The following is a 24,280-nucleotide window of genomic DNA, read 5'->3' as shown; positions in this document are numbered from 1 at the left end:
TTATACATAAAGACTTACTACAAATTTTGTTATTAATTAAATATTCTTACTAACAAACTAATCAAGCCTGACTTATTTGTAAGTCGACGATACTGTTCTGTCAATATTGAAGTTCCTATCTTTTTTTCCGGTTTTTTATTCACACTTCTAAACTATTTTAAGGCTTCAAACATATATATGTTGCAGTCAAAACTCTTAACCAGTCAAAAGTACTATTGACTAGCAAAATCAGTCAGAAGTATTTTTGACCGCATACTCTAGTCAATAATACTTTTCACTAAAATGACAGTTAAAAGTAACTAACCTAACCTAACCTAATCGCAAATTTGCGGGGGGAAGGGGATGGGATTAGTAATGGAGACTAAAAATCCCACTGCTAGCAATATACTCAACCAGGTGGACCTCCTCGCGGTTCCCCCTGGAAACTATTATGGTTAATTCCTGATGAATTCATCATGATGGGCTAACAACTGGCCTGTTTTCATTCTCATCTATCACCCTTCACTGGTGCTCCGCCAGCGTATCCCGTTAGCGCAGGAGGGGTTACCATTCCATTTTCATCCACCAAAAAGAAAATTTTCAGTCAAAACCACTTTTGACCAACCTGTTCAGTCAAAAGTACTTTTGACTGATTTTGCTAGTCAATGTAAGTACTTTTGACTGGTTAAGAGTTTTGACTGCAACACATATATATATAGTAAATTAATAAAACCTTTGCTAAAGAATTTAGATTTTAAATAGAAGAATTATTATGTCATCAAATATTTAATGACAGTGTCATTAAAATATCTAATCTCAGAATGAAATTTAAAAAGATATATTTTCTTTAAACCAAAAATTAATTATTAAAGAAAAATGTAGTAATCAAAGAATAGAAAGGATGTTAAATTTTAATATAGTGTAAATTATAATTTTAAATAAAAAAATATAGTAAATATAAAAAATCGGGATCATGGCTAATACTGAAATATGTGAAAAAGAAATTATACAATTGTAGTGCGCATAAAAGCCAGAAAATGTTCAAAGAAGACGATGGTAAATGTCACTAAATCATTTAGAATATAATAAAATGTATAATAGTATATAGTAAAAAATACACACACACACACACGTGTGTGTGTGTGTGTGTGTGTGTGTGTGCGTGCGTGCGTGCGTGCGTGCGTGCGTGCATGCCTGTGTGTGTGTGTGTGTGTGTGTGTGTGTGTGTGTATATACATATTTTATACATATATAAAAAAGGGGTTAGGGGTCTTAGCTCACTTTTTCCCAATGGTGTTTTTTTAATGGATGACAATGGTATGGTCCGCCTGCGCTAACGGTATACGCTCACTCCTTCCTTTCCTGTGGGTGTTGGAAGAGGCGACTGAGGAAGGGCGAGGGATGGGCAGCAGCGTCTCTCTTGAAACATCTCTAAAGCCTAACTGCGATTGCCAATCCAATGCTAAGCGTGGCAACTATTGGCAAATTTCCCCGAGAGGCCTCCCCCTTGGGGAGTTTTGCCCATCATAAGGAGTTGACAGTTAAAGACTTTTTTTTTATACACTTAGAATGGCAAACAAGCTGACGGCCCACCTAATGGAAAGTGGTAACCGTTGCCTATAGACATGAGCAGTACCATGGACATAACAGAGTATACTGTTTCGCCCAGTTACTACTGTTCTGATACTGATATAATGATGATACCGTAGTTCTGGTACTCCAGACTTAAATATCTAACTACTATCCAGATTTAAATTAGTATCGATGCTTTTAATTTTTTTTTTTTAAAAAGTTTACTAATAACTTCGACTTTCTTGTGTTATTTTAATAAATGTAAAGCTCGGCCTGCACACAACCGGAATATTTTAGACCGGGTGAAATCGGTCTCCGGATATCCGGAGACGCTTGCATTCAATCCGTTGCTTAAGAAAACCTTTTAATTTTTGAGCGGCTAAAAGATGAAGAAAATTCTCAATTCGTTTGTATTTTTTGTGGCTGTGTTACGCAACTACGGCGCCAAATTATGATCCGGTTTTTAAGTTTTTTTTTTATACAATTTGATATACAAATTGAATTTACTGGGTACGGAGGAATAACACTTGAGTCCTCAGGAATGGCAACGCATGGGGGGTATCATGGGCGAAACAGTATACTCTGTTATGTTCATGGTACTGCTCATGTCTACAGGCGACGGTTACCACTTTCCATAAGCTGGGTCGTCTGCTTGTTTGTCATTTTAAGTTGTATAAAAAAAAAATTTAATCTTTTTCATAATGCTAAGCCTATGTTGATATCTTCATACTAGATAACGAAGAGAACACAGCGAGTCAAGTCGCGGTCAGGTACCCCTGCATGCCGTCTCTGGTGGCACTACAGCAGATGCGTAACAGATCGACCCTGGCCAGCCTTGGGCGGAAGCTGATGAAGTGGACCTCCCTGGCCACCAGCAAGGAACTGAGGAGATTAAGTGCTGAAATATCGAGGCATGTATTGATTTTAATAACTTGTCAATGACAATATTGTGATTCATTCGTAGAAAGTATATAATAATGAGATTTTTTGCCATCTGATCGCAACAGAACGGACCACCCCTTTCTTTCCCGTGGCTGTCTTAAGGGGACTCAATGGTCGAGGGATAGGCAGCAGTGTTCCTCTAAAACAGCCTTTCTCAAAGTGGGCGATAACGCCCCCTTAATAAGAGACCCAGAAAAAAAAATGGGGACGTTGTGTAGAGGTTTGGGGGATGATTTGTTGATCTTGAAGTAATAGTGGTTTTTAAGTAGGAGAAAAATGGGGCCGCTAAAAAATAATTTATTCTCAAAGTTGGCTGTAGACAAAATAAGTTTGGGAACTCCTACTCTAAAATATCACCAAAGCCTGTGTTTGATAACTCGTCTTCTAACCATGGCAACTACTGACAAAACCCCTCTTATGGGAGAGGCCTATGTTTAGCAGTGGACAGTTAACAGTTTATATGATAATAGAATGGTAATCCTGCATACGCTATTAGCACCTGCTGACGGAACACCAGTGAGGGATAATATATATAGGTGAGGATGAAAGAAGGCCAATTGGCTTATCCTGACAAATTCATAAATAATTAAGCACGATGGTTTCCAGGAGGAACCTTATACCTTCATATGGTCTCTTCTGGTCGACCAGGATAAATCAATATCAATCAACGTCTCGGCCACGCGGAATTAACTTTTAAACGCGAAGTCGCGTTTAAAAGCTAGTGAATTCTAAAAGTATATCATACATATTTGAAGCAGATTAAACGAAAGGTTTTTTTTTTTTTTTTTTATGCAACTTAGAATGACAAACAAGCTGACGGCCCACCTGATGGAAAGTGGTAACCGTCGCCTATAGACATGAGCAGTACCATGGACATAGCAGACTATACTGTTTCATATCATATTCCTGAGGATTCAGGTGTTATTCCTCTGTACCCTGTAAATTCACGCCATATCCCACCCTTCAAACCGAAACACAGTCATGCAAACACAACTGCTTCACGGTTGAAACACGAATGGGACAGGTTCTTGAAAGGTGTTGTGGTTCTGACATAGAATAATTTACCCCTTCCTTTCCCGTAAGTGTCGTAAGAGGTGACTAAAGGAAGGCGAGAGACGGGCAGCAGTGTCTCTCTTAAAACATCTCCGAAACCTAACTGCGGTTGCAATCGGTCTGCCAAGCAGGGCAACTACTGGCAAAACCCTTTATAGGAAGGCTTATGTCCAGCAGTGGACAGTTAAAGACTGATATGATGATGAAACGGAAGGTGATAAAAGCGTTCAAATTCAAATCTTGTTTCAATAGACTTGTTACTTACTGCAGGCTTCGGAATGTTGTTATCTGCTGAGAAGAACACTTAAGAGACTGAATACTTTTTAAAATCTCTGATGTACACATTATGTGTATTTATTTTAATGCATTATATCTTAAATTACATCTCCATTAAACAAGTAATCAAATGTTACAGAGTATACCAGAGTTTTGATGATGACATGGGCAATGCGTTCTTGCTGCTCGCCAGGAGTCGATACTATTATCCAAACTTGAATAAAATGGTGTTAGAAAATATACAGACTAAGGTGAGCAATTTACGATGGAACACTGATGTTTTTCTATTTAATTCTATTGCGGTCTACATTCCATTGTAATATATCACATTCCATGCCAATCTTATTTTATTTTATTCCTTTCCATCTTATTCCGTTCCAGTAACATCATTTAATTCCATTCTAAAGGAAAAGTTCATTTAATTCTTAATAATATGTATTATAAATATAAAAGTGGGAGGCGGGAAAGGGATTGTTAGTAATGGAGACAGAGAATCCCATTGCTAGCAATATATCCAATCAGGTCGACCTCCTCGCAGTTCTCCCTGGAAACTATCATGGTTAATTCCTGTTGAATTCATCATGATGGGCTAATTGGCCTGTTTTCATTCTCATTCACTGGTGCTCCGCCAGTGTATCCCGTTAGCACAGGCGGGGTTACCATACCATTTTCACCGATAAAATAATATAAAAGTGGGTTTGTTTGTTTGTCTGTCTGTTCGTTTTCTTCCTTCAATATTGTATGAGTTCTTGGAGTACAAATGTAGTGGCTTTAGTAAAAAGAGTGAAGATATGAGTTTTCATAGAAAACTGGTGAGTATAGCAAAAAATATCGCCCCTGGGTGGGCTCGAACCACCAGCCTTTCGGTTAACAGCCGAACGCGCTAGCCAATTGCGCCACAGAGGCTCTGCTCAATAGATCTAATGTAATAGTAACATATTTAGGCCGCTGAACAGCTGAAAAAACACTGATTTGCATAAAAATTGTATGATACGTAGTTACGTTTGTTCGGGCATGTGTCAAGAATATTTGAGAATAGGATGACGAAACAGTTCATTGTCAAAGGCAAGAGTACAGACAAGTACTGGAGAAGACATTAACGTGGGAATGTCCGTCCAGACATCCACAACTAGCATGGAGACGAGTAGATACTGCCAGTATCCTATCGGTTGATATTCATCACGATGTTTCATTTCATCAGGATAATGCCAGAGTCGTAACCTGCATTTTCATTTGGCATCAATGGCTTTGGTCTACGAACAAGCCCCTTCTTGCATGGAAGGAACTTCTCCCAATTCCTTTTTTATTGCTCTTATTATTGCATTCAACCTTAACTGCACGACATTGGCTTATTAACAAGCCACTTCGCAGTTTGGGCGCTGAACGGACACCACTAGGCTCCGAGAAGCGATTTATTAATTTGCATGAAGGTGCTTCAACATGTGTCGCAACATACGTGTGGACTGAATAACGGTCGGAGATTAAAGACTAATATGGTACATCGTAGATCTTTTGCTAATAATAGTAGTAGTCAATCTTCAAATGTTGGCAGTCGCACTCTTCCTAATAGTAAAAGAAATATACAGAACAATTCTAATCAACTAACTAGTAAGCCACTTCTAGCATGGAGGAAACTCCTCCCAACTTCCATCAACTAAGCCACTTCTAGCATGGGGCAAACTCCTCCCAACTTCCATCAACTAAGCCACTTCTAGCATGGGGCAAACTCCTCCCAACTTCCATCAACTAAGCCATTTCTAGCATGGGGAAAACACCTCCCAACTTCCATTAACTAAGCCACTTCTAGCATGGGGCAAACTCCTCCCAACTTCCATCAACTAAGCCACTTCTAGCATGGGGCAAACACCTCCCAACTTCCATCAACTAAGCCACTTCTAGCATGGGGCAAACTCCTCCCAACTTCCATCAACTAAGCCACTTCTAGTATGAGGGAAACTCCTCCCAACTTCCTTAATTGCTGTAATCGTCGATCTTGTATGATCTCCTACAGACGCCAGAGAGTTATAAGAAGAACTTGACCTCTCATGATCTGATATATTGTATTCTGGGGGAAAAGTCAAGAGTCTCTGGAATTGGTGTGCATAATTTTAACTTTACGAAAATGGATGTAGAAGACTGTCTAATGAGATGTGTGTAGAAGCAATTAGTTTTCTATATCAGAAAGATAATAAAGCCTTGGCAAAAATGTCTTATTGGATAAAAGACAAAAAATCAACTAGTCAAATGTCTGAAAAGAGAAACATTTGGGTCTCTCTGTCTAGATTTAATGAAAAATGATGATCAACGGTCCTCATTACACGATATCCATGGACATCACGAAATACACTGTGACACCTGTGTTAATGAAAATAAAAACAAATATTTACTTTAAACAAATGATTAATATACTACTGGTTATGTGGACTTTTAGCAGCTGTTTAACTACCATAAGATTGAGGGGAAAGGGATTGTTAGTAATGGAGACTGAGAATCCCATTGCTAACAATATACCCAACCAGGTCGACCTCCTCGCGGTTCCCCCTGGAAACTATCATGGTTAATTCCTGATGAATTCATCATGATGAGCTAACTGGCCTGTTTTCATCCTCATCGATCACCCTTCACTGGTGCCCCGCCAGCGTATCCCATTAGCGCAGGCGTGACTCCATTTTCATCCAATAAAAAAAACTACCATAAGATTGTAGGCATAAAAAATTGATATAATTTAATAAGATATTACGTCTCTGTACCATGTAATTTTTTGCTTAAACTTCTTACATACACTTGATGGTCGAGGGATTGGCAGCAGTGCCCTTCTTTAAATATTACCAATGCCAAACTGCGGTTGCTAATCCGCCTGTCAAGCGTGGCAAATACTGGTAAAACCCCCTAAAAGGGGGAGACCTATGCTTAGCAGTGGACTGTTAACGGCTGATATAATGACGATGACTATGTTATTTCATTAGTCAATCCTTTAAACTAAAATAAAGCATAGCTGCTTGATGGTAGAAATATGAATGGGACAGAGGTAGAAGAGCAGATTTTTGTTTAAATCTTTGTTATATTTTCGCCTCTTACAATAAAGGGGGGTAAAGAGGTTTCTTCAGGGTCGGTCACGCGCGCGTAATACCTCTGGTATTGCAGATGTTCATAGGCTACGGTAACCACTTACCATCAGGTGGGTCGTATGCTTGTTTGCCACCTCAGTGGTATAAAAAAATCCTGAGGATGGAAAGAAGTGCAGATATCGTTTTATCAATAGAAGGAAAGTACAGAACCCAAATTTACTCTGTTGTGTCTACGGTACTGCTCGTGTCTATAGGTGATGGTTACCACTATCCATCAGGTGGGCCGTCAGGTAGTTTGCCATTTTAAGTTGTATTAAAAAAAAATTAGGGGGGCTTATTGAGTGTATATTTTTTCACTCGACGACGGCGAAGTAAAACGGAGCATTATGATTTTTTTAACTTCATAGGTCGTGGACGCAATTGTGTTTTTCACCGCAAATAGCAAGAGCCTCTGTGGCGCAATTGGCTAGCGCGTTCGGCTGTTACGAATTTCGTCGATACCGGAAGGCTGGTGGTTCGAGCCCACCCAGGGGCGAATTGTTTCTTTTGTAAACGTTATTTTTGATAGAAAAAATTACCATTTTTAACAATAATAATACGCCCCTGGGTGGGCTTGAACCACCAGCCTTCCGGTAACAACCCTACACTAACAGCCGAACGCGCTAGCCAATTGCGCCACAGAGGCCCATTTGTTTTTTGGTGAAAAACACAGTTGCTTTCACGATCTATAAATAAAAAAAAAATATGTATTTAAATAATTTAATTTAGAATAAAATTAATGTATGAGACAATAAATCATATCAATTATAAATTTAATCATCAGCATTGACTAAGATGTCAATGATTACTATGATATTTGGAATCAACTCCCAACAGCAGTATTTTCGAACCGATACGACAGCATAACCTTCAAGAAAAGAGTATATTCCTTTTTAAAAGGCCGGAAGCACACCTGCAATGCTTTTAGTGTTGTGGGTGATCATGGGCGGCGCTAGTCACTTACCATCAGGTGAGCCGCAAGCTCCCTTGCCCCCTGTTTTGTAAAAAAAAAAAAATATAAGAACATGATTGAAAGATGAATTGAAAATCCTCTACATTTGAAAGTCACTCGAAAGCAACCAAAAATAATTTAAAACGTTTATGTAATGTAGTTATTGAATCGATTAATTTAACTTTAAATATTCTTGGTGACTCTTAAAAGAGACAAGTTTAAAACTATTTTTTTTAAATGAATTTTGATAAAGGATTAAGCAATTAACGTGATTTAACGACCATAATTATTATATTTTGCTCTACAATAAAATAGTCTTTAAGTGTCAGAAAATAAACAGTTAAACGACTAGACGTGTCGTAGACACATTGGACTGATAATTTAAGATTGTGTTTAACAAAAAAACCGGTTTCAGTTGTGGCAAAACTAGTTATTTTCTATTTAAAACTAAATTACTGTATCGATTTTGATAAAATATCTATGAGACTAAACTGTATATCCTTTGAGATAAGTGAATAATTTTCTGAATTAGTTTATAAGTGACGGAGTTATGAGGCAACAAATATAAAAAAAAAATACAAGAGATATAAGTACGTCTTTCTTTTTGAAGTCAGTTAAAATATTTAATATAATTTAATAATATTCCTGAGTCCTCAGAAATGGCAAACATGGGGAGAGGGGGTATTATAGGCGAAACTGTAAACTCTGGTATGTCCATGGTACTTTTAATACTATTCCTGAATTCTCAGAAACGGCGCCGCATGGGAGAGGGGGGAGGTATTATGGGTGAAACAGTATATCTCTGTTATGTTCATGGTACTGCTCATGTCTATAGGCGACGATTACCACTTTTCATCAGGTGGTCCGTCAGCTTGTTTGCCGTTCTAAGTTACGTAAAAAAAAAATTTAGAAAATGGATTTGGGTACATACAGATTTTGCTTTGAAACAAGCAGTTTGTCGTTTCAGTAAAAAATGACAGAATCAATTATTATAAAATTATTTCAATAGAGAAATAAATCTTATTGAAGCCAAAAGTAATATCAGATTCAGCATTGGCTTAGATTATATACAAACATACACTTGTTCCTTTTTCGTGGGTGTCACTAGAGGCGACTAAGGGAACGTAATGGTCGAGGGATGGGCAGCAGCGTCCCTCTTAAAAAATCACCAAAGTTTAACTGCGGTTGCCAACCCGCCTGACAAGCGTGGCAATTATTGGCAATACATCCTGACCGAGGGAGGCTTATGTTCAACAGTGGGCAAGTAATGGCTGATATTTTTTTTAACATAACTTAGATTGGCAAACAAGCTGACGGCTCACCTAATGGAAAATGGTAACCGTCGCCTATAGATATGAGCAGTACCATGGACATAACAGAGTATACTGTTTCGCCCATGATACCCCCCATGCGTTGCCATTCCTGAGGACTCAGGTGTTATTCCTCTGTACCCAGTAAATTCACGCCATATCCCACCCTTCAAACCGAAACTTCACGGTTGAAACACCAATGGAACAGAGTTACCCAAGCAATCGACTTTTGTACAAAGTCTCCATCTGGTAATTATTATACACACGTTACAATATCTACGCGATAGCTTCGTCAGTACCGATTTTTATTAGTTTTTTTGCTATTGCATTTGCAAAAGTGTTTCTTTCAGTATTGGTCTCATATTAACTTTGTACACGATGTCACGATTTAATGCGATTATATTAGAATTTTAAATAAAAATTTCAAATGTAGAAATTCTAAAAAAAAGTAAAGCTCGCCCCTGGGTGGGCTCGAACCACCAGCCTTCCGGTAACAACGAAATTTTTAACAGCCGAACGCGCTAGCCAATTGCGCCACAGAGGCTCCTGTAGTTTTGTGTCAAATTAATATTTTTTTTATTCGCGTACACTAAACCATCATCAGTTCAATGACGTCATCGAGAAATTGATAATAAATTGGCCTTGACGGGCAACTGATTAAATAATACTTATTAGTAATAACACGTAGTAATTAAGTAAATGGTAATTTATAAATGAGAATGATGTACATACATATCTGTGTAAATAATAGCATATCTACAGCCTAAAATCCCGCCGCTAATTTTTGCACATATAAGGTTTTTTAATAAAATTATTTTAAATGAAAGAAGAGTGGAAATGTATTACAATGCCATTTGGTAATCCTAGGTTGTGGCCAACTAAAAGCTGGCAACCAAGATGCAGATTTTTATTAATAAGTTACATCAGTCCAGCAAAAGCTGAGTTTGTACCTATTGCCAGCCGCATACGAATACTGCACAATATATTGATTAATTAATATATGTACATTATAATTTGTGAAGAATGGCAAAAATTTAATTATTATTATTATTATATTTTAGAAATTAAACTACATAATACTATTCTATTCTATTCTTATTCTTAATTTATTTAATTTTAATTTTTTTAAGTTATTTCTTTAAAATATATTTACTAGCTTAATTCTTACTAGTTTCAAACCCTCTGTTAAATCCTACTACTTCTCTTTTTAGCACTATTTTCCTGTGTTCTCTCTTCGTTTTCCTTCGTAATTTTCTTCTGTTGTATGTGTGCTATTAAGTATGTGTATATATGTACGTGTATACTTGTATTTTTTTTCACCACCACCACCAATGAGGGATGATAGGTGAGGATGAAGCAGGTCAGTTAGCCCATCGTGAGGAATTCAACAAGAATTGTTCACGATGGTTTCCAGGGGGAACCACGTGGAGGTAAACCTAATAGGGCATATTGCTAGCAATGGGGCTGTCAAACACCATTGCTAACAATCCCTTTCCCCCCTATATATAATATTAATATCTATATAATAGTGCGCCACCTACCCTTTGTCTTTTTCTCAATGTATATATAATATTAATATCTATATAATAGTGTAAAACATATCTAGCCACCTACCCTTTGTCTTTTCTCTCAATGTCCTTTTTAATCCAACATGTCCATATTACCCAAAAGATTCAAATTTCGTTGATCTGAGAAGAGATTGATTTGCCTTGTTTTAATACTCAAAGCGATGTCATTTAGGCCGCTCTTTTGTATCAAAGATGGCTTCTCATTAATATTTACTGTACTTAATATATGTTTTATTATGTTTTATTATTACATGTATGTGTATGTAGGAGTGTATATATGTATGTGTATGTATGTGTGTATGTATGTATATATATGTAATATATATGTATGTGTATGTGTGTATATATGTATATATGTATGTGTATGTGTATAAGTTTTTATTTATTAATGTTATATTATTATTAATTTACTTTTATTATTTACATATGTATTATATATAGCATAATTTTTTTTTTAATGTAAAATAAATAAATATTTTTATTCAAGTAAACCAATTATAAGCATTTGTGAATAATATTTTTTTATAAATGTACTGCCCAAATCAGAATGCAATTCCAGTTGTGAGAAAAAAAAACTCAGTTATTTTTTTTTTTCAAACAAAAGTTGAATATACGTAATGAAAATAGATTCAGAATTGACGATATAACAGCGTCCTCAAAATATTGGACGAATTGCGAACTATCTTTTTGAAAATCGCTTAATGTTACAAAAACTTGCAGGCCAGCGTGCTCGTGACATCAACGGTGAAAACATTATCTGGCGTGAAAGTGACACATTATAGTACGATAGAGGTAAGAAACCAAATCTAATTGTTAAGGTGAAAGGGATTGTTAGTCCAGTGAAGGAGTCTAACTGCTCCCTTGTTAGCAATCAGTATATCAGGTTGATCTCCACACGTCGTTTCGTCTGGAAAATGTCGTGATTAATAATTGTTGAAATCGTCACGATGGGGCAATTGACCTGTTTTCTACCTTACTTATTATCATTCACTAGTGCCCTGCCAGTATATACTTAGACTTTGTACAAAGGTCGTTTACTTGGGTACCTCTGTCCCATTCGTGTTTCAACCGTAAAGCAGTTGTATTTTCATAGCTGTGTTTTGGTTTGAAGGGTGAGATATGGCGTGAATTTACTGGGTACGGAGGAATAACACCTGAGTCCTTAAGAATGGCAACGCATGGGGGGTATCATGGGCGAAACAAAATACTCTGTTATGTCCATGATACTGCTCATGTCTATAGAAGACGGTTACTACTTTCCATTAGGTGGGCCGTCAGCTTGTTTGCCATTCTAAGTTGTATAAAAAAAGAGGTTACTATTTCATTTTCACCCATTAAAAAAAATCCTAATTGATATAATTTGCAAAGAAGAATCTTCGAAGTTAGACTAGCTGAATGAATTACTAAACCAGTAAGAGCTAGTTGGTTCGAAAGTGGCGGTGTGAAAATAAGAAAGAGCATGCTGCGTTGATTGGGAGGTATGGAAGGAATATTTATATAACTTAGAATCATAAATAAGCTGATGACCTGCCTGATGTAAAGTTGTAACCATCGCCAATAGCATATAAACCATGGACAACACAAAATGATGACGTCCAGACATTACGCCCATGCAACTCTTTGCGCAATGCTATACTGGACTAAGATGTAACGTCTCCGTATCTTATAATTATAATTCGACTGCCATATTCTACTCTTCAAATCGGAACACAGCCACAAAAACGGCTTCTTCACGGCGTAAAACACAAGTGGGACAAAGTAACCTAAGCAGAGAACTTTTGTATAAAGTCTCCTTCCAATCAATCTCTTGGAAGACTTATACATTATAGTAAATTTGTTTTTAGGTTTTGCCGGCCCCTTACCCTTTACTAGGCATCTCAAACGGAGGCCAAAAAATAAAACAGGCTAAGGATGCTTGGTTGGATTTACTCAAAAGAATAGTAACAATGCTAGATCTACGCTCGACCTTCGCTTTAATTGAAGATGCCCACAGAAACGCCACTAAGTAAGCACTTGTTTATTAGTTCTAAGAAAGTTTTCTTTCCTACTAGATAGTAAATAAACAGAGATGACTCAGCAAAAAAGTTATCACTGCAGACCCTTATGACATGAATATATTTACCAGAGGGAGACTTTGTACACAAGTAGATTGCTTGGGTACCTCTGTCCTATTCGTGTTTCAACCGTGAAGCAGTTGTGTTTGCATGGCTGTGTTTCGGTATGAAGGGTGGGATATGGCATGAATTTACTGGGTACAGAGGAATAACATCTGAGTCCTCAGGAATGGCAACGCATAGGGGGTAATATGGGCGAAACAGTATACTCTGTTATGTCCATGGTACTGCTCATGTCTATAGGCGACAGTTACCACTTTCCATCAGGTGGGCCGTCAGCTTGTTTGCCATTCTAAGTTGTATAAAAAAAAAAAATTAAATTATTACTTTGCTTTAGTTTAGTCACAGGCAAGTATAACTTTAGTTAAGACATAAATATTATATAATAATTTTAATAAACTTACTGAAATTGTTAATATATATTAAAGCTAAAAAAATGATATTAAAGACAATTGATGCCGGTTACTGGTACTTTGACTGCTTAGTTTGCTCCCATTTTTCATGCTATTTCTCTGCTCAATTCTCCGATTGCTCAGCAGCCAGATATTGATATCTTTAGTGACAAATTACATATATTAAAATCTATCTAAATGTTGTTTAAAATTTTTGAATTCATAACATGAACTGGCTCACTACACTATTTGGAAAGTGAGCAATTTATACTTAAATAAATAAATAGTCATGTTAAATGTATAGAAATTTTATAAATATATAAGAATTTTATATAGAAATTGCTTCAAAGCATTCGTAAATACGAGTACTTTCTCGATGTATTAAACAGAAATAATACAATAGATATATGTAATAAGCAAAAAAAAAGAATTGATACTATAACATTTTAAATAAAACCCTTTCAAAATAAAATTCTTTTTCAAAAAAGGTGTTAACAGTCGAAAACGCAAGAATATTTTTTAAGTACGTGATATTGTTCGCAGGAAACAAAACGTTTTAGGAAAAGTAGTGGTACCAAGAACTAAAGCCAGTATTATATATATTAACGATGAATTGGAGGAAATAGCAAGAGAAGAGTTTTTTCGATTAAAAAAAATTTTAGAAGTCAAGCGAAGATCATTTAAAACTTGTGGTCACGAGGAACCAAATATTACATGCCTAATGTGTAAGAAAAAGTATTTTATGGAGAGAGATAAAATTAAGGAAGTGCCTATAGAGAAGTGTCTAGTTTGTGAAGATTTATTACAACCAGAAGATAATTTATCAGTGAAGATAGAAGAAGAAAAAACGATTGATAATAAGCTATTAGAATCATTTAAAAACCATGTAGAAAATATAGTAAATATGACAAAAGACATAAAAGATAGAGGTATTATTACAACTAATATAGAACAATTTTTAAAAACAGCAGAGGAATTAAGTAAATCGTTTCAGCGTAAATCTGAAAATGTAAGTGCAAATATAGAGCCAATAATATCCGATATACCGTTAAATAAATTATGTGCAATATGTTTGAAAAGATTTAATCAAGAATATGCAGACAAAAAGCAGCTTTGGATGTCTTCGGAAGAAACTACGGAATCTAAGTCAAAACCAGAAAAAGTGCAATCCAAAGTATCTCCGAAATCAGCAGTTTCTGTAACTCCACAAGAGTTAGTATCTGAGTGTCTATCTAAAACTCAAACTGATTTGGATCTAGGCACATTTGAACTTGAAATAAAAGAAATTGTTAAAACAGTGAGAGTTCAAAATGAAGATGGTAGTATTACTGAAGAAAAAAAAGTTATTAAATTTAAGAAAGAAGTTAGGGCACCAGTTAAAGCTAAAAAAATCTTGGAGAACCAAAATGAAGGTGAAACAGTAATGTATCAGTCATCAGAAGTTTCTTCAAAATCTAATGAATTTTGTGGATGTAAAAGTTTAGAAGATTCTGAATCGTCAGTATATAGGATTCAAACGATGGCTTTATTTAAAAAACATCAATCAGAAATAACAACTCGAGTGAACTCAATGAATGATACTAAAGAATTTATTTCATCTTCTAGTACTTTGCCTCCTGATAATATTTCTGACAAATTTTTTGATAAAGCATATTATATTGATAACAATGATATTATTAATTTAAAATTGACAGAACTTTTTACTTCGAGTTCAGACATAGAAGAAGTTTTACAGTCATTTGAACCTCAAAACGATAACAATGCTTCTACATCAAAAGGAAACACTCATACTACAAAATCAACGCAGGATCTTTGTGGGTCACTGAGTAATTTTGTAAATGAACAAATAAATGAAAATAATCTTAAGTCCGTATCAGAACCTGATGTTAAAAAAAGCAAAGAAACTGCAAAAAAGAATACATCCTTTCAGATAGATAATAAAAAGGAAGACTAAAATTTTGCACCAACCAATAAATAAGTATTATAAATAGTAAATTATAATATCAATTACAATTTATCATTAAACCAATAGCTATAGACGATAACCTTAATGTAAGATTAGAATATATGTATCTGTTATTAAATAATATAATATTATCAGGAAAAGTGGTTTTTGGGCAGAACGTTGAGAATTTTGATGTAAACAAAATTCTACAGATTTGTAAACAATATCATATACTTTATTTCAATAATAATATAGACATTATAAAAAGTGGTTTTGAACATTTAAAATATCATTTGAGTGAAGTTATAGATATTAGTCAAAAATTTAGAAAGGAATAATTTTCTATTATTTGGCTTAGAAAATTTTAATGCTATATGATGCCTAAAAGATAAAAAAAAAACATTCAAGATATTGTAAAAATAAATGGTTATGTAAAAGAAAGTTAAAAACACATTACAGGTTTAGAAAATATTACCATTGACATTAAACTAGAAAGCATGGACTTATCTAGTATAGAAGATTTTCTAGCGTCTTGTAAAGACTTTAAATCTAAGTTAACTATGTATATAAAAAAATATAGAAAACCATTCACTGATAGTGGACTAGACGGATTAGCAGAAGAAATCCAAAATACGATACTACTTGGTAAAAAAGCAAAAGAAAGTGGTTTGGTCACGAATAGTGTTGATGATTTTATTAAATCATGTGTAGATTTAAAAAAATATATTGATTTGAAAAGAATTAAAGAAAAAGATTCTCAAATTATAAATAAACTTCAATTTAATATTGACAGAGTAATAAATTTAGTTTTAGTTCTGAAACAAGAAATACTGTTATCAGAGAGAGTTGAAAGTTTCGTAACATTTAGTAAAGATACAATAGATAATATTGAGAAAACTAATGAAATTAAAATTTTGGATCCATTATGTGGTTTAATTTGTTACTTGAAAGAAAAAACTTCAGATACACTGTGTGATAAATGTAAAGAAATGTTGAAAGAGATTCCTATAGGTGAAAGTGCTGTACTTCTGCCACCGTGTGACTTTTGTAATGGTATCGAAAGAAAAGTGAAACGAATAGAAGAATTATGCGATACATGTTCTCGATTACCCACAGCAGATGAAAAGGAATTGCCTTTGTGTAAATCTGCAGAAACGTTAACAGAAATTGTAGATGGGATTTGTAAAAAACATCAAGAAAACTTGGAACCGTTCACTGAAGACCATAATGTAATGTTTGATAAAAATAAAAAACTTACAAGTCCAGTAGACAGCACTCTAGGTTATTTTGAAAAGAAAGTCAAGAAAACTGTAAAATTAAAAAGGAGTCAAAATGAAGATGGAACCATACGAGAAGAGAAAGAAACGATCACAGTTTTGCAAGAAAAGCACAATCCAACTGAGACTGTTATGAGTAATGGTGATGAGTATGGTGATGATATATCTTATGTATCAGTGCTAAGTCAAAATGACAAATGCGTCGCTTTACTCGAAGTTCTCGATCAAAAATCTCGCGGTTTTAATAAAAAAGTAAATAAATGTAAATCAGATGAAGTTATAAGGTCATTTTCGATGGTCAATCCTAGAATTCGATATTGTTTATCACTTGATTTGATCACATTATCAGATAGAAGTCTATCGGTACATTCATTGTTAATTTATGATAAATTTTCCATAGATTGCAATGACTCTGAATCACTTTATTTTTCATTGGACGATTATTCTGATAATAATATTTTACTATAATACATAGTTGACATTTTTATAATTCAGGTTTATGTTTATTACAAAAAGAATAATGTTTCAATAAATAATAAATTACATGTATTTTATGTTCGTGTTTAACTCAATGGTCCAAACAACCTGATACTCCTTTCCACTTTGGGTTTGCTGGAAGAGAACTCTTTTAGAGCTAAGTTCGCCTTTGTACATTTGCTTACCTCTGTCATATTTTTATGCATTATTATTATAAATAATAAAGTATAAATAAATAAATAAACTACTATTGGTATAATATTAGGACTAAATAATACACTAACAGAACTATTTGTTGTAGTTCTTTTTTAACATTTTTTTTTTATTTTCCAATTAATATAGGCGTAGTTTATTTCTAGTATTAGTTTCAATATCTTTTGTTAGCGAGACCTTGTTTTTGTTGGACGTAACGTAAACATAATCGAAACATCGTCAAAACAGTTATTAGTGCCTAAAATTTATTATTATTACTGTTTAAATAGAATAGAATAGCTGGCTGAAAACCAGCGCTGTGCAGCTGTTCACATTGCGCTGGGACACTCACAGCATCAGCTGAGCCGGTTCCTTTTGCCGAGTATGGGACACTTTTTGTATAACATATACCATACATTTTATATGTTATATTGTAATTGTAAGGCAATAAATGTTTCTATTCTATTCTAAATAATTCTAATTCAAATAGACTTTTTTTTTTATACCAATGAGGTGGCAAACAAGCATACAGCCCACCTAATGGTAAGTGGTTACCGTAGCCTATGAACGCCTGCAATACCAGAGGTATTACGCGTACGTTGCCGACCCTGAAGAAACCTCTTTACCTGTTTACAAATTTGTTTAAATCGTCAATTTTTTATGATTCTACCGCTGGGTTCGGAGTGCTATCTGCTGATGAGCAATTTTAGAATTATCACCTCAGTACTATGATCGGTGATGACGTACTTACTAGTTTTTCATAAACTTTGTTACATAAATTATAGGAAGGTGGGAAGGGATTGTTTGTAATGGGGTCTGACAGCCTCATTCTTAGGTATATACCCCATCAGGTGGACGCCGCGCAGTTTTCCATACAAAACAAATGGTACCTATATCTTGTGAAATTCATCACAATGGGCTAACCGACTTGATCTGACCTGACTTCATTTTTCATTCTTCTTCATTCTCATGGGGGAAAGAGATTATTAGTAATGGGATGTAACAGCCACATTGTTAGCAATATACCTTATAAGGTGCACCTTCACGTGATTGTTTCTGGAAACCATTGTTTTTAATTCCTAGTTAATTCATCTTGATAGGCTAACTGCTACATTTATCCTCACCTAACATCCCTCACTGGTCCCTCTCCATTGTATATCGACAATGCAGGTTAGGTTACCATTATCATGCAATAAAAACCAACTATATGTTAAGCAGAGACCTTTTAGAGTCTGGATGATTTCATAAAATAAATCCATCTCCTTTATTTATACCTCAAAACTGATAAACATATTTAGCTATGATCCAAGTTGAAGGCTGTAGTGTGTGGGAAGAATTATTGGGCTCTGTCACAATTTTCGTCAAAGTGCAAGGTCAGCGACTTGCAAGTACTTGTAGTTCTTGAGTAGCGACCCTGTACAGGCAAACGCGGTGTAGGACTATTGCCCTCCCCACAACCCACTAGATGTAGTGACATCCTCAAATGCATTGAAGGATGTCTGTGGATGCAGGTGGCTCAGGACCGATCCTTATGGCAGTCTATGGGGGACGCCCATGTTCAGCAGTGGACGGATAATGGCTGAGACGATGATGATAAAGTGATTTTGCCTATAAACCTGATATTTGGATATCTGCATAGATTATGGAATAGGATATCTGTTGTCGCATGTGTCGGCTCCCATTTTGGAATTTCATGTGAAGGTTTTTTTAAGAAGTTCGAATAAGTAAAAATAAAAATATTATTTTTATTTTACCTTTTTTTTATACAACTTAGAATGGCAAACAAGCTGACGGCCCACCTGATGGAAAGTGGTAACTGTCGCCTATAAACATGAGCAGCAGCATGGACATAACATAACATACCCATAACGCCCATGCGTTGCCATTCCTGAGGACCCTTTCCCTGTTCTGGCCGGCTGTGTTTCGGTTTGAAGGTTTCCCTTCAAACCGAAACACAGCCATGCAAACACAACTGCTTCATGGTTGAAACACGAATGGGACAGAGGTACCCAAGCAGTCGACTTTTGTACAAAGTCTCCCTCTGGTAAATCTTGTATCTGGTCCCTTTACAATAAAACTGGACATCTAAAACGATTCCATGTTTTTATATCAACAATATCGGAAGTTAAAATATATGTAGCGCAACGACAGATAGAGGGACAAACGAAATTTCATCATAAGGTTTCCTTTTTAGCTTTTCGATATGTGTGTACGAAAATTCTGTACGTTGCAGACAGTTCTGGAAGCTTTAAATAGCCCTAATGTACACGAATAGTTTATTTTTGACATAAAGAATGTTACACACGTTACGTCTGCACGTAAGGTCGTCTAGACGCCGTCTGTAGCAAAAGAAAACAATGCAAAAACAGATTATCGACATTGTTCCGATTGTTGGCACACGCCGGCGGATAATTAGCCAATGGAAAAACGACCAAAAGTCGCGTGTCGTTTATTTTACGCGCGTGCGTCTCGGGCCTTAGAAATGTAATAGGGTTGTCGCTTTGCTAAACAATAAATTTGCATATTTTATTTTATTATACAAATACGAACTTAAACTGTAACATGTAAGTACATTAATGTATTGATCAGGTAAACTTGCCACAACATGTGCATACAGCATGATCCAATAATAAATGCGACTGCAACAAAGCCATTCAGTTGCAACAACTACAGTATCTCTTTCGCTTCTTCCACATTGATCAATCTTTTCATACACGCTCGCCGGTTACGGAGAACATATAGTATAACAAATCTGTGTTAAGGGGCCACAGCACCAACCTCCTTAAGTATTATGGGGAAATTAATATTGGTAGAAAGTAACTAAAATAACTCCCTTCCCACATACAAGAGAGCCCTTCAATTACCTCTTTCAAGAAAAGGTTGAAGTTACATTTTCTTTCGTTTGAGTCATAATCTTAATTTATTTATTTTTATAATTGAACTGTCAAACTTTAAAATCATTGAGCTAAATTTCTATTGTAGGTAGTATATTCATTTATTTTAACATCCATTGTATAAGTAGGTAGGTATTATATTTATTTATAGTATATGTATTTACAACACATCTCTCACTGATGCCTCGCTGATGTATACCGTTAGCACGGGCAAGAATATATATATATATATATATATATATATATATATATATATATATATATATATATATATATATATATATATATATATATATATATAAGGTTATTATAAGAATGGGTAGTGGGTGGAAATATTACAGTATAGTCTGTTATGTCCATGATACTGCTCATGTCTACAGGCGACGGTTACCAATTTCTACCAGGTGGACTGTCAACTTGTTTGCCATTCTAAGTTGCCAAAAAATCATTGTCGTCCTACCCTTCAAACCTAAACACAGTCATGCAAACACAACCAGTCGTACTTCACGGCAGAAATACGAGTCAAATAGAAGTATCCAAGCCTTTCTTGTACAAAGTCTCTCTTTATACACATATTTTTATTCCTAAGTTCTTAGTGTTAGTGGATGTATTTTATTAGGGTCAATTATAACATTACAGGGATCTGCAACAGTCATAGTGTACGGGCGATTGCAGTGTCCACAATTCATTAATGGTAAGCTATAATGTAAGATCTTACGAAACATAGTTTAAAACCTAAATTTATTAAGCATATAGATTGACAATGTAAAGAAGAGAAAATAGAGAAATATACGAGTGCTGATACGATGAATGATGATTTTAGAGATGAAAAGCGGCAGCGCATAATGTCTGTTGAACTTATGTTCAATAAGCCTTCCCATAAGGGGGGTTTCGCCAGTAGTTACCACGCTTGGCAAGCGACTTAAATGATATTTATCCTACTTAGATTATATAGATAGAGTATCGAGTCTTAGAAACGTGTCAACTTTTCGTCAGCTAATTGTCAAATTAGCTGACTCGTTTTTTTATGTATGTTCTATATATTTACGTGAGAGAAAATATCGTGCCTCCTACTAAATTGTTACAATTGTAAATGTTTACATGTGGATATTTTTGTTTCCTTGAATTGAACTCTTCGATAGGAAAGTTGGTCGATTCCTTATTTTATATTTATGCCTTGTAGGGTTACCAAGTGCCATGATTATACATACATACATATCTGTCACGCCTGTCTCCCATTAGGGTAGGCAGAAACAATGGAACGCCAAATGCTTCGATCCAAACAAACCTCTTTCGCTTCTTTGATGATTATAATATTATAATAAAACACAATGATTAAATATATATAACAGGTTTTCTCTAGGGATTACAGTATTACTCCTCTCCATCCAAAGGTTGCCTGGGCGAGATCGCTCTTAGCGATAAGGTCGCCCATTGTTTTCTCATTGTGATCATTTCTTGTAATTATGTATATTTATAATAAGTTTACTATTGTAATCTTTTGGAGGAAACAATAAAGAGTATCTATCTATCTATATAATAACGTATATTATGTTAGAGTGAGATAGACAATACGACAATAATATGCACAGTATATGCTCGAAGCTGTTTTGGCGGGAGTATGGAAGATATTTTTTTATCTGAAAGTACTCTGCTTTTCCTGTCAGATTAAAAAAAAAGAATTTTCCAAATTAACTTAGAACGGGGAGAAAGGGATTGTTCGTAATGGAGTCTGGTAGATCTATTGCTGGCAATATATCCTATCAGGTCGACTTCCACGCGGTTCCCCTTGGAAACCGTCTTTGTTAATTCTAGTGGAATTCGTCACGATGGGCTAACTGAGTTGTCTTTACATCCTCACCTGTCATCCCTCACTGGTGCCCCGCTAGCATATCCCGATAATGCAGGCGAGGTTACCATTCCATTATCACCCATTAAAAAAAATCGATTTAGAACTGACGGGGTTATGGGGTAACAAATAAAAAAAAATCAACTGAATTAAATACCTTCTTCTTTTTGAAGTTGGTTGAAAAATAAAGCTAAGCGGATACTCTGAGGATGGCTATTCCGATAGCGCAGGCGGGGATTCCAATATCACCCATTAAAAAAATCGATTTAGAATTGACGAGGTTATGGGGGGTAACAAATAAAAAAATTTAACAGAATTAAAAACCTTCTTCTTTTTGAAGTCAGTTGAAAAATAAAGCTAAGTGGTTACTCTGAGGATGGCATTTCTAAATAGACAGATAATGACACAAACGTATAGATTAAAACAACCCGATTCTGTTTATTTTTACATTGATATACCTTGAGAAAATCTATCCAAAAAAATCGAATAATCGAGAACCAAGTCATTTGCTTGGGCGCCTCTGTCCCATTCGAGTTTCTACCGTAAAGCAGTTGTGTTCGCATGGCTGTGTTTCGGTTTGAAGGGTGAGTATGGCAGTGAATTTTCAAGGTACAGAGGAATAACACCTGAGTCCTCAGCAATGGCATGGGAAGTATTATGGGCGAAACAGTATACTTTGTTATGTTCATGGTACTGCTCATGTCTATAGGCGACGGTTACCAGTTTCCATCAGGTGGGCCGTCAGTTTGTTTGCCATTCTAAGTTGCATAAAAAAATTAAAATCGAATCGAATTGAATACACCAGCAATGCATTTTGTTATATGGAGGCCAGTAACAAAGTTTGCTCTCACACTAATCGAGTTATCTGTCCTTTGTAGTCGCTACTCGTATATTAAAAAGAAAAAAAAAATAGTGATTCTGAAACAACCAACTATTGTATTTTTTTTAATTTTGCTTTAAAAAGTGATGATTTTTTTATGGGTGAAAATGGCACATGGTAACCCCGCCTGCTCTATCTGTATACTCTGGCGGGGTACCAGTGAGAGGTGATAGGTGAGAATGAAAAGACAGGTCAGTTAGCCCATCGTGGCGAATTCAATGATAAATTAGTCACGATAGTTTCCAGGGGGAACCGCGTGGAGGTCGAACTGATAGGGTATATTGATAGCAATAGGGACTAACCACTCCATTACTAACAATCCCTTCCCCCCTGTGCTACTATGAGAGTCGCTTAATTTTATGAGTAAATTCTATATTTCATTCTTTTTAAATAATAAGTACTTAATACAGGTAAAGAAGAGGGAGGGAACGGTAAGGAGGAAGGATTGTTAGTGATGCGGACTACCAAACCCATTGCTAGCATATACCTTGTCAGGTCAACCTCCACGTGGTCCGCCTTGGAAACCATCGTGTTGAATTCCAGATATATTCATCACGATGGTCTAACTGATTTGCTTTTTCATTCTCACCAATCATCCCTCACTGGTGCCCCGACAGCGTATATACGATACCCGATACTGTTAGCGCAGGTGAGGTTACCATTCCATTGTCATCCGTGAAAAAACCAAAATAATCTTAGAACAATCGAAATCGTTGCTAATATTTTTTTTATTTCGGCCCTTAACTGTCTACTGCTAAACATAAGCCTTCTCCATAATGGTAGTATTGCCAGTAGTTGCCACGTTTGGCAGGCGGTTTGGCAACTGCAGTTAGGCTTTTACAGATGTTTTAAGAGGGAACTTCTGCCAATCCCTTCACGATAAGCTTTATTTTATTTATTTTTTATTTGGGATAACAACAGTTAATTTGCTAATAACGAATAAATATTTTTTTTAACAAAATTTTTCATAAAGCCTGTTATTTATTTATGTAGACACTAGATTGTCACATCGTGTTTTCCACTCGACTTGTTGACGTTTATATTGGAAACGGGTAACTATCGAGTTACGGTGGTAATCCGAGATCGCTTTCGCGTCGCGTCACGCTATTATGTTATTTTAGACGTGTCACATTTTGCCCCGCAAAAAATCATTGACTCCAATCGTGACAGAACGCATCGGTGAACGATAGTATACTTCGTAGAAAAGTTAGATTGTAAGTATTTGAATTTAGAACGCTTGTTGTGTGTCTACAACAATTTTGAATTTTTTTTTTTGAGTTTTGGACGATGCTCATTTGACAGTAATTTTGGTTTGATTCTAGTCTGATTGTTTTTTTTATGTTATAAATATCTATGGAAGTACCTTTTCTAAGGAACGGCAAACAAGCTGACGGCCCACCTGATGGAAAGTGGTAACTGTCACCTATAGACATGAGCAGTACCATGGACATAACAGACTATACTGTCTTGCCCGTGCTAACGGTATACATCAGCGAGGCAT

The 24,280-nt window shown here is 35.6% G+C and overlaps 1 protein-coding gene and 4 non-coding genes across 5 annotated transcripts; 2 read left to right on the top strand and 3 right to left on the bottom strand.

Annotated features, from left to right (window-relative positions):
• Window positions 1–796: 796 nt before the first annotated feature.
• LOC116413726 (uncharacterized) lies at window positions 797–15,232 on the top strand. Its single transcript, XM_052893552.1, has 6 exons — window positions 797–1,035; window positions 2,285–2,462; window positions 3,962–4,073; window positions 11,480–11,551; window positions 12,604–12,764; window positions 13,809–15,232. The coding sequence occupies exons 1-6, from the start codon at window positions 1,017–1,019 to the stop codon at window positions 15,217–15,219; spliced, it is 1,953 nt and encodes a 650-aa protein (XP_052749512.1). The 5' UTR covers window positions 797–1,016; the 3' UTR covers window positions 15,220–15,232.
• Window positions 4,655–4,728, bottom strand: Trnan-guu (transfer RNA asparagine (anticodon GUU)). Its single transcript has one exon. It is a non-coding gene; the product is annotated as a tRNA-Asn (tRNA).
• Trnan-guu (transfer RNA asparagine (anticodon GUU)) lies at window positions 7,338–7,425 on the top strand. The gene is given in 2 exon segments: window positions 7,338–7,375; window positions 7,390–7,425. It is a non-coding gene; the product is annotated as a tRNA-Asn (tRNA).
• Trnan-guu (transfer RNA asparagine (anticodon GUU)) lies at window positions 7,489–7,575 on the bottom strand. The gene is given in 2 exon segments: window positions 7,489–7,524; window positions 7,538–7,575. It is a non-coding gene; the product is annotated as a tRNA-Asn (tRNA).
• On the bottom strand, window positions 9,648–9,735 carry Trnan-guu (transfer RNA asparagine (anticodon GUU)). The gene is given in 2 exon segments: window positions 9,648–9,683; window positions 9,698–9,735. It is a non-coding gene; the product is annotated as a tRNA-Asn (tRNA).
• Window positions 15,233–24,280: the final 9,048 nt, after the last annotated feature.

This window comes from Galleria mellonella, unplaced genomic scaffold (genome assembly GCF_026898425.1).
Source record: "Galleria mellonella isolate WM207_F2 unplaced genomic scaffold, CSIRO_AGI_GalMel_v1 utg1789, whole genome shotgun sequence".
In the NCBI taxonomy this organism is placed as follows: Eukaryota; Metazoa; Arthropoda; class Insecta; order Lepidoptera; family Pyralidae; genus Galleria; species Galleria mellonella.
The sequence above is the reverse complement of the archived record's forward strand: the minus strand, read 5'-3'. Positions and strand labels throughout refer to the sequence as shown.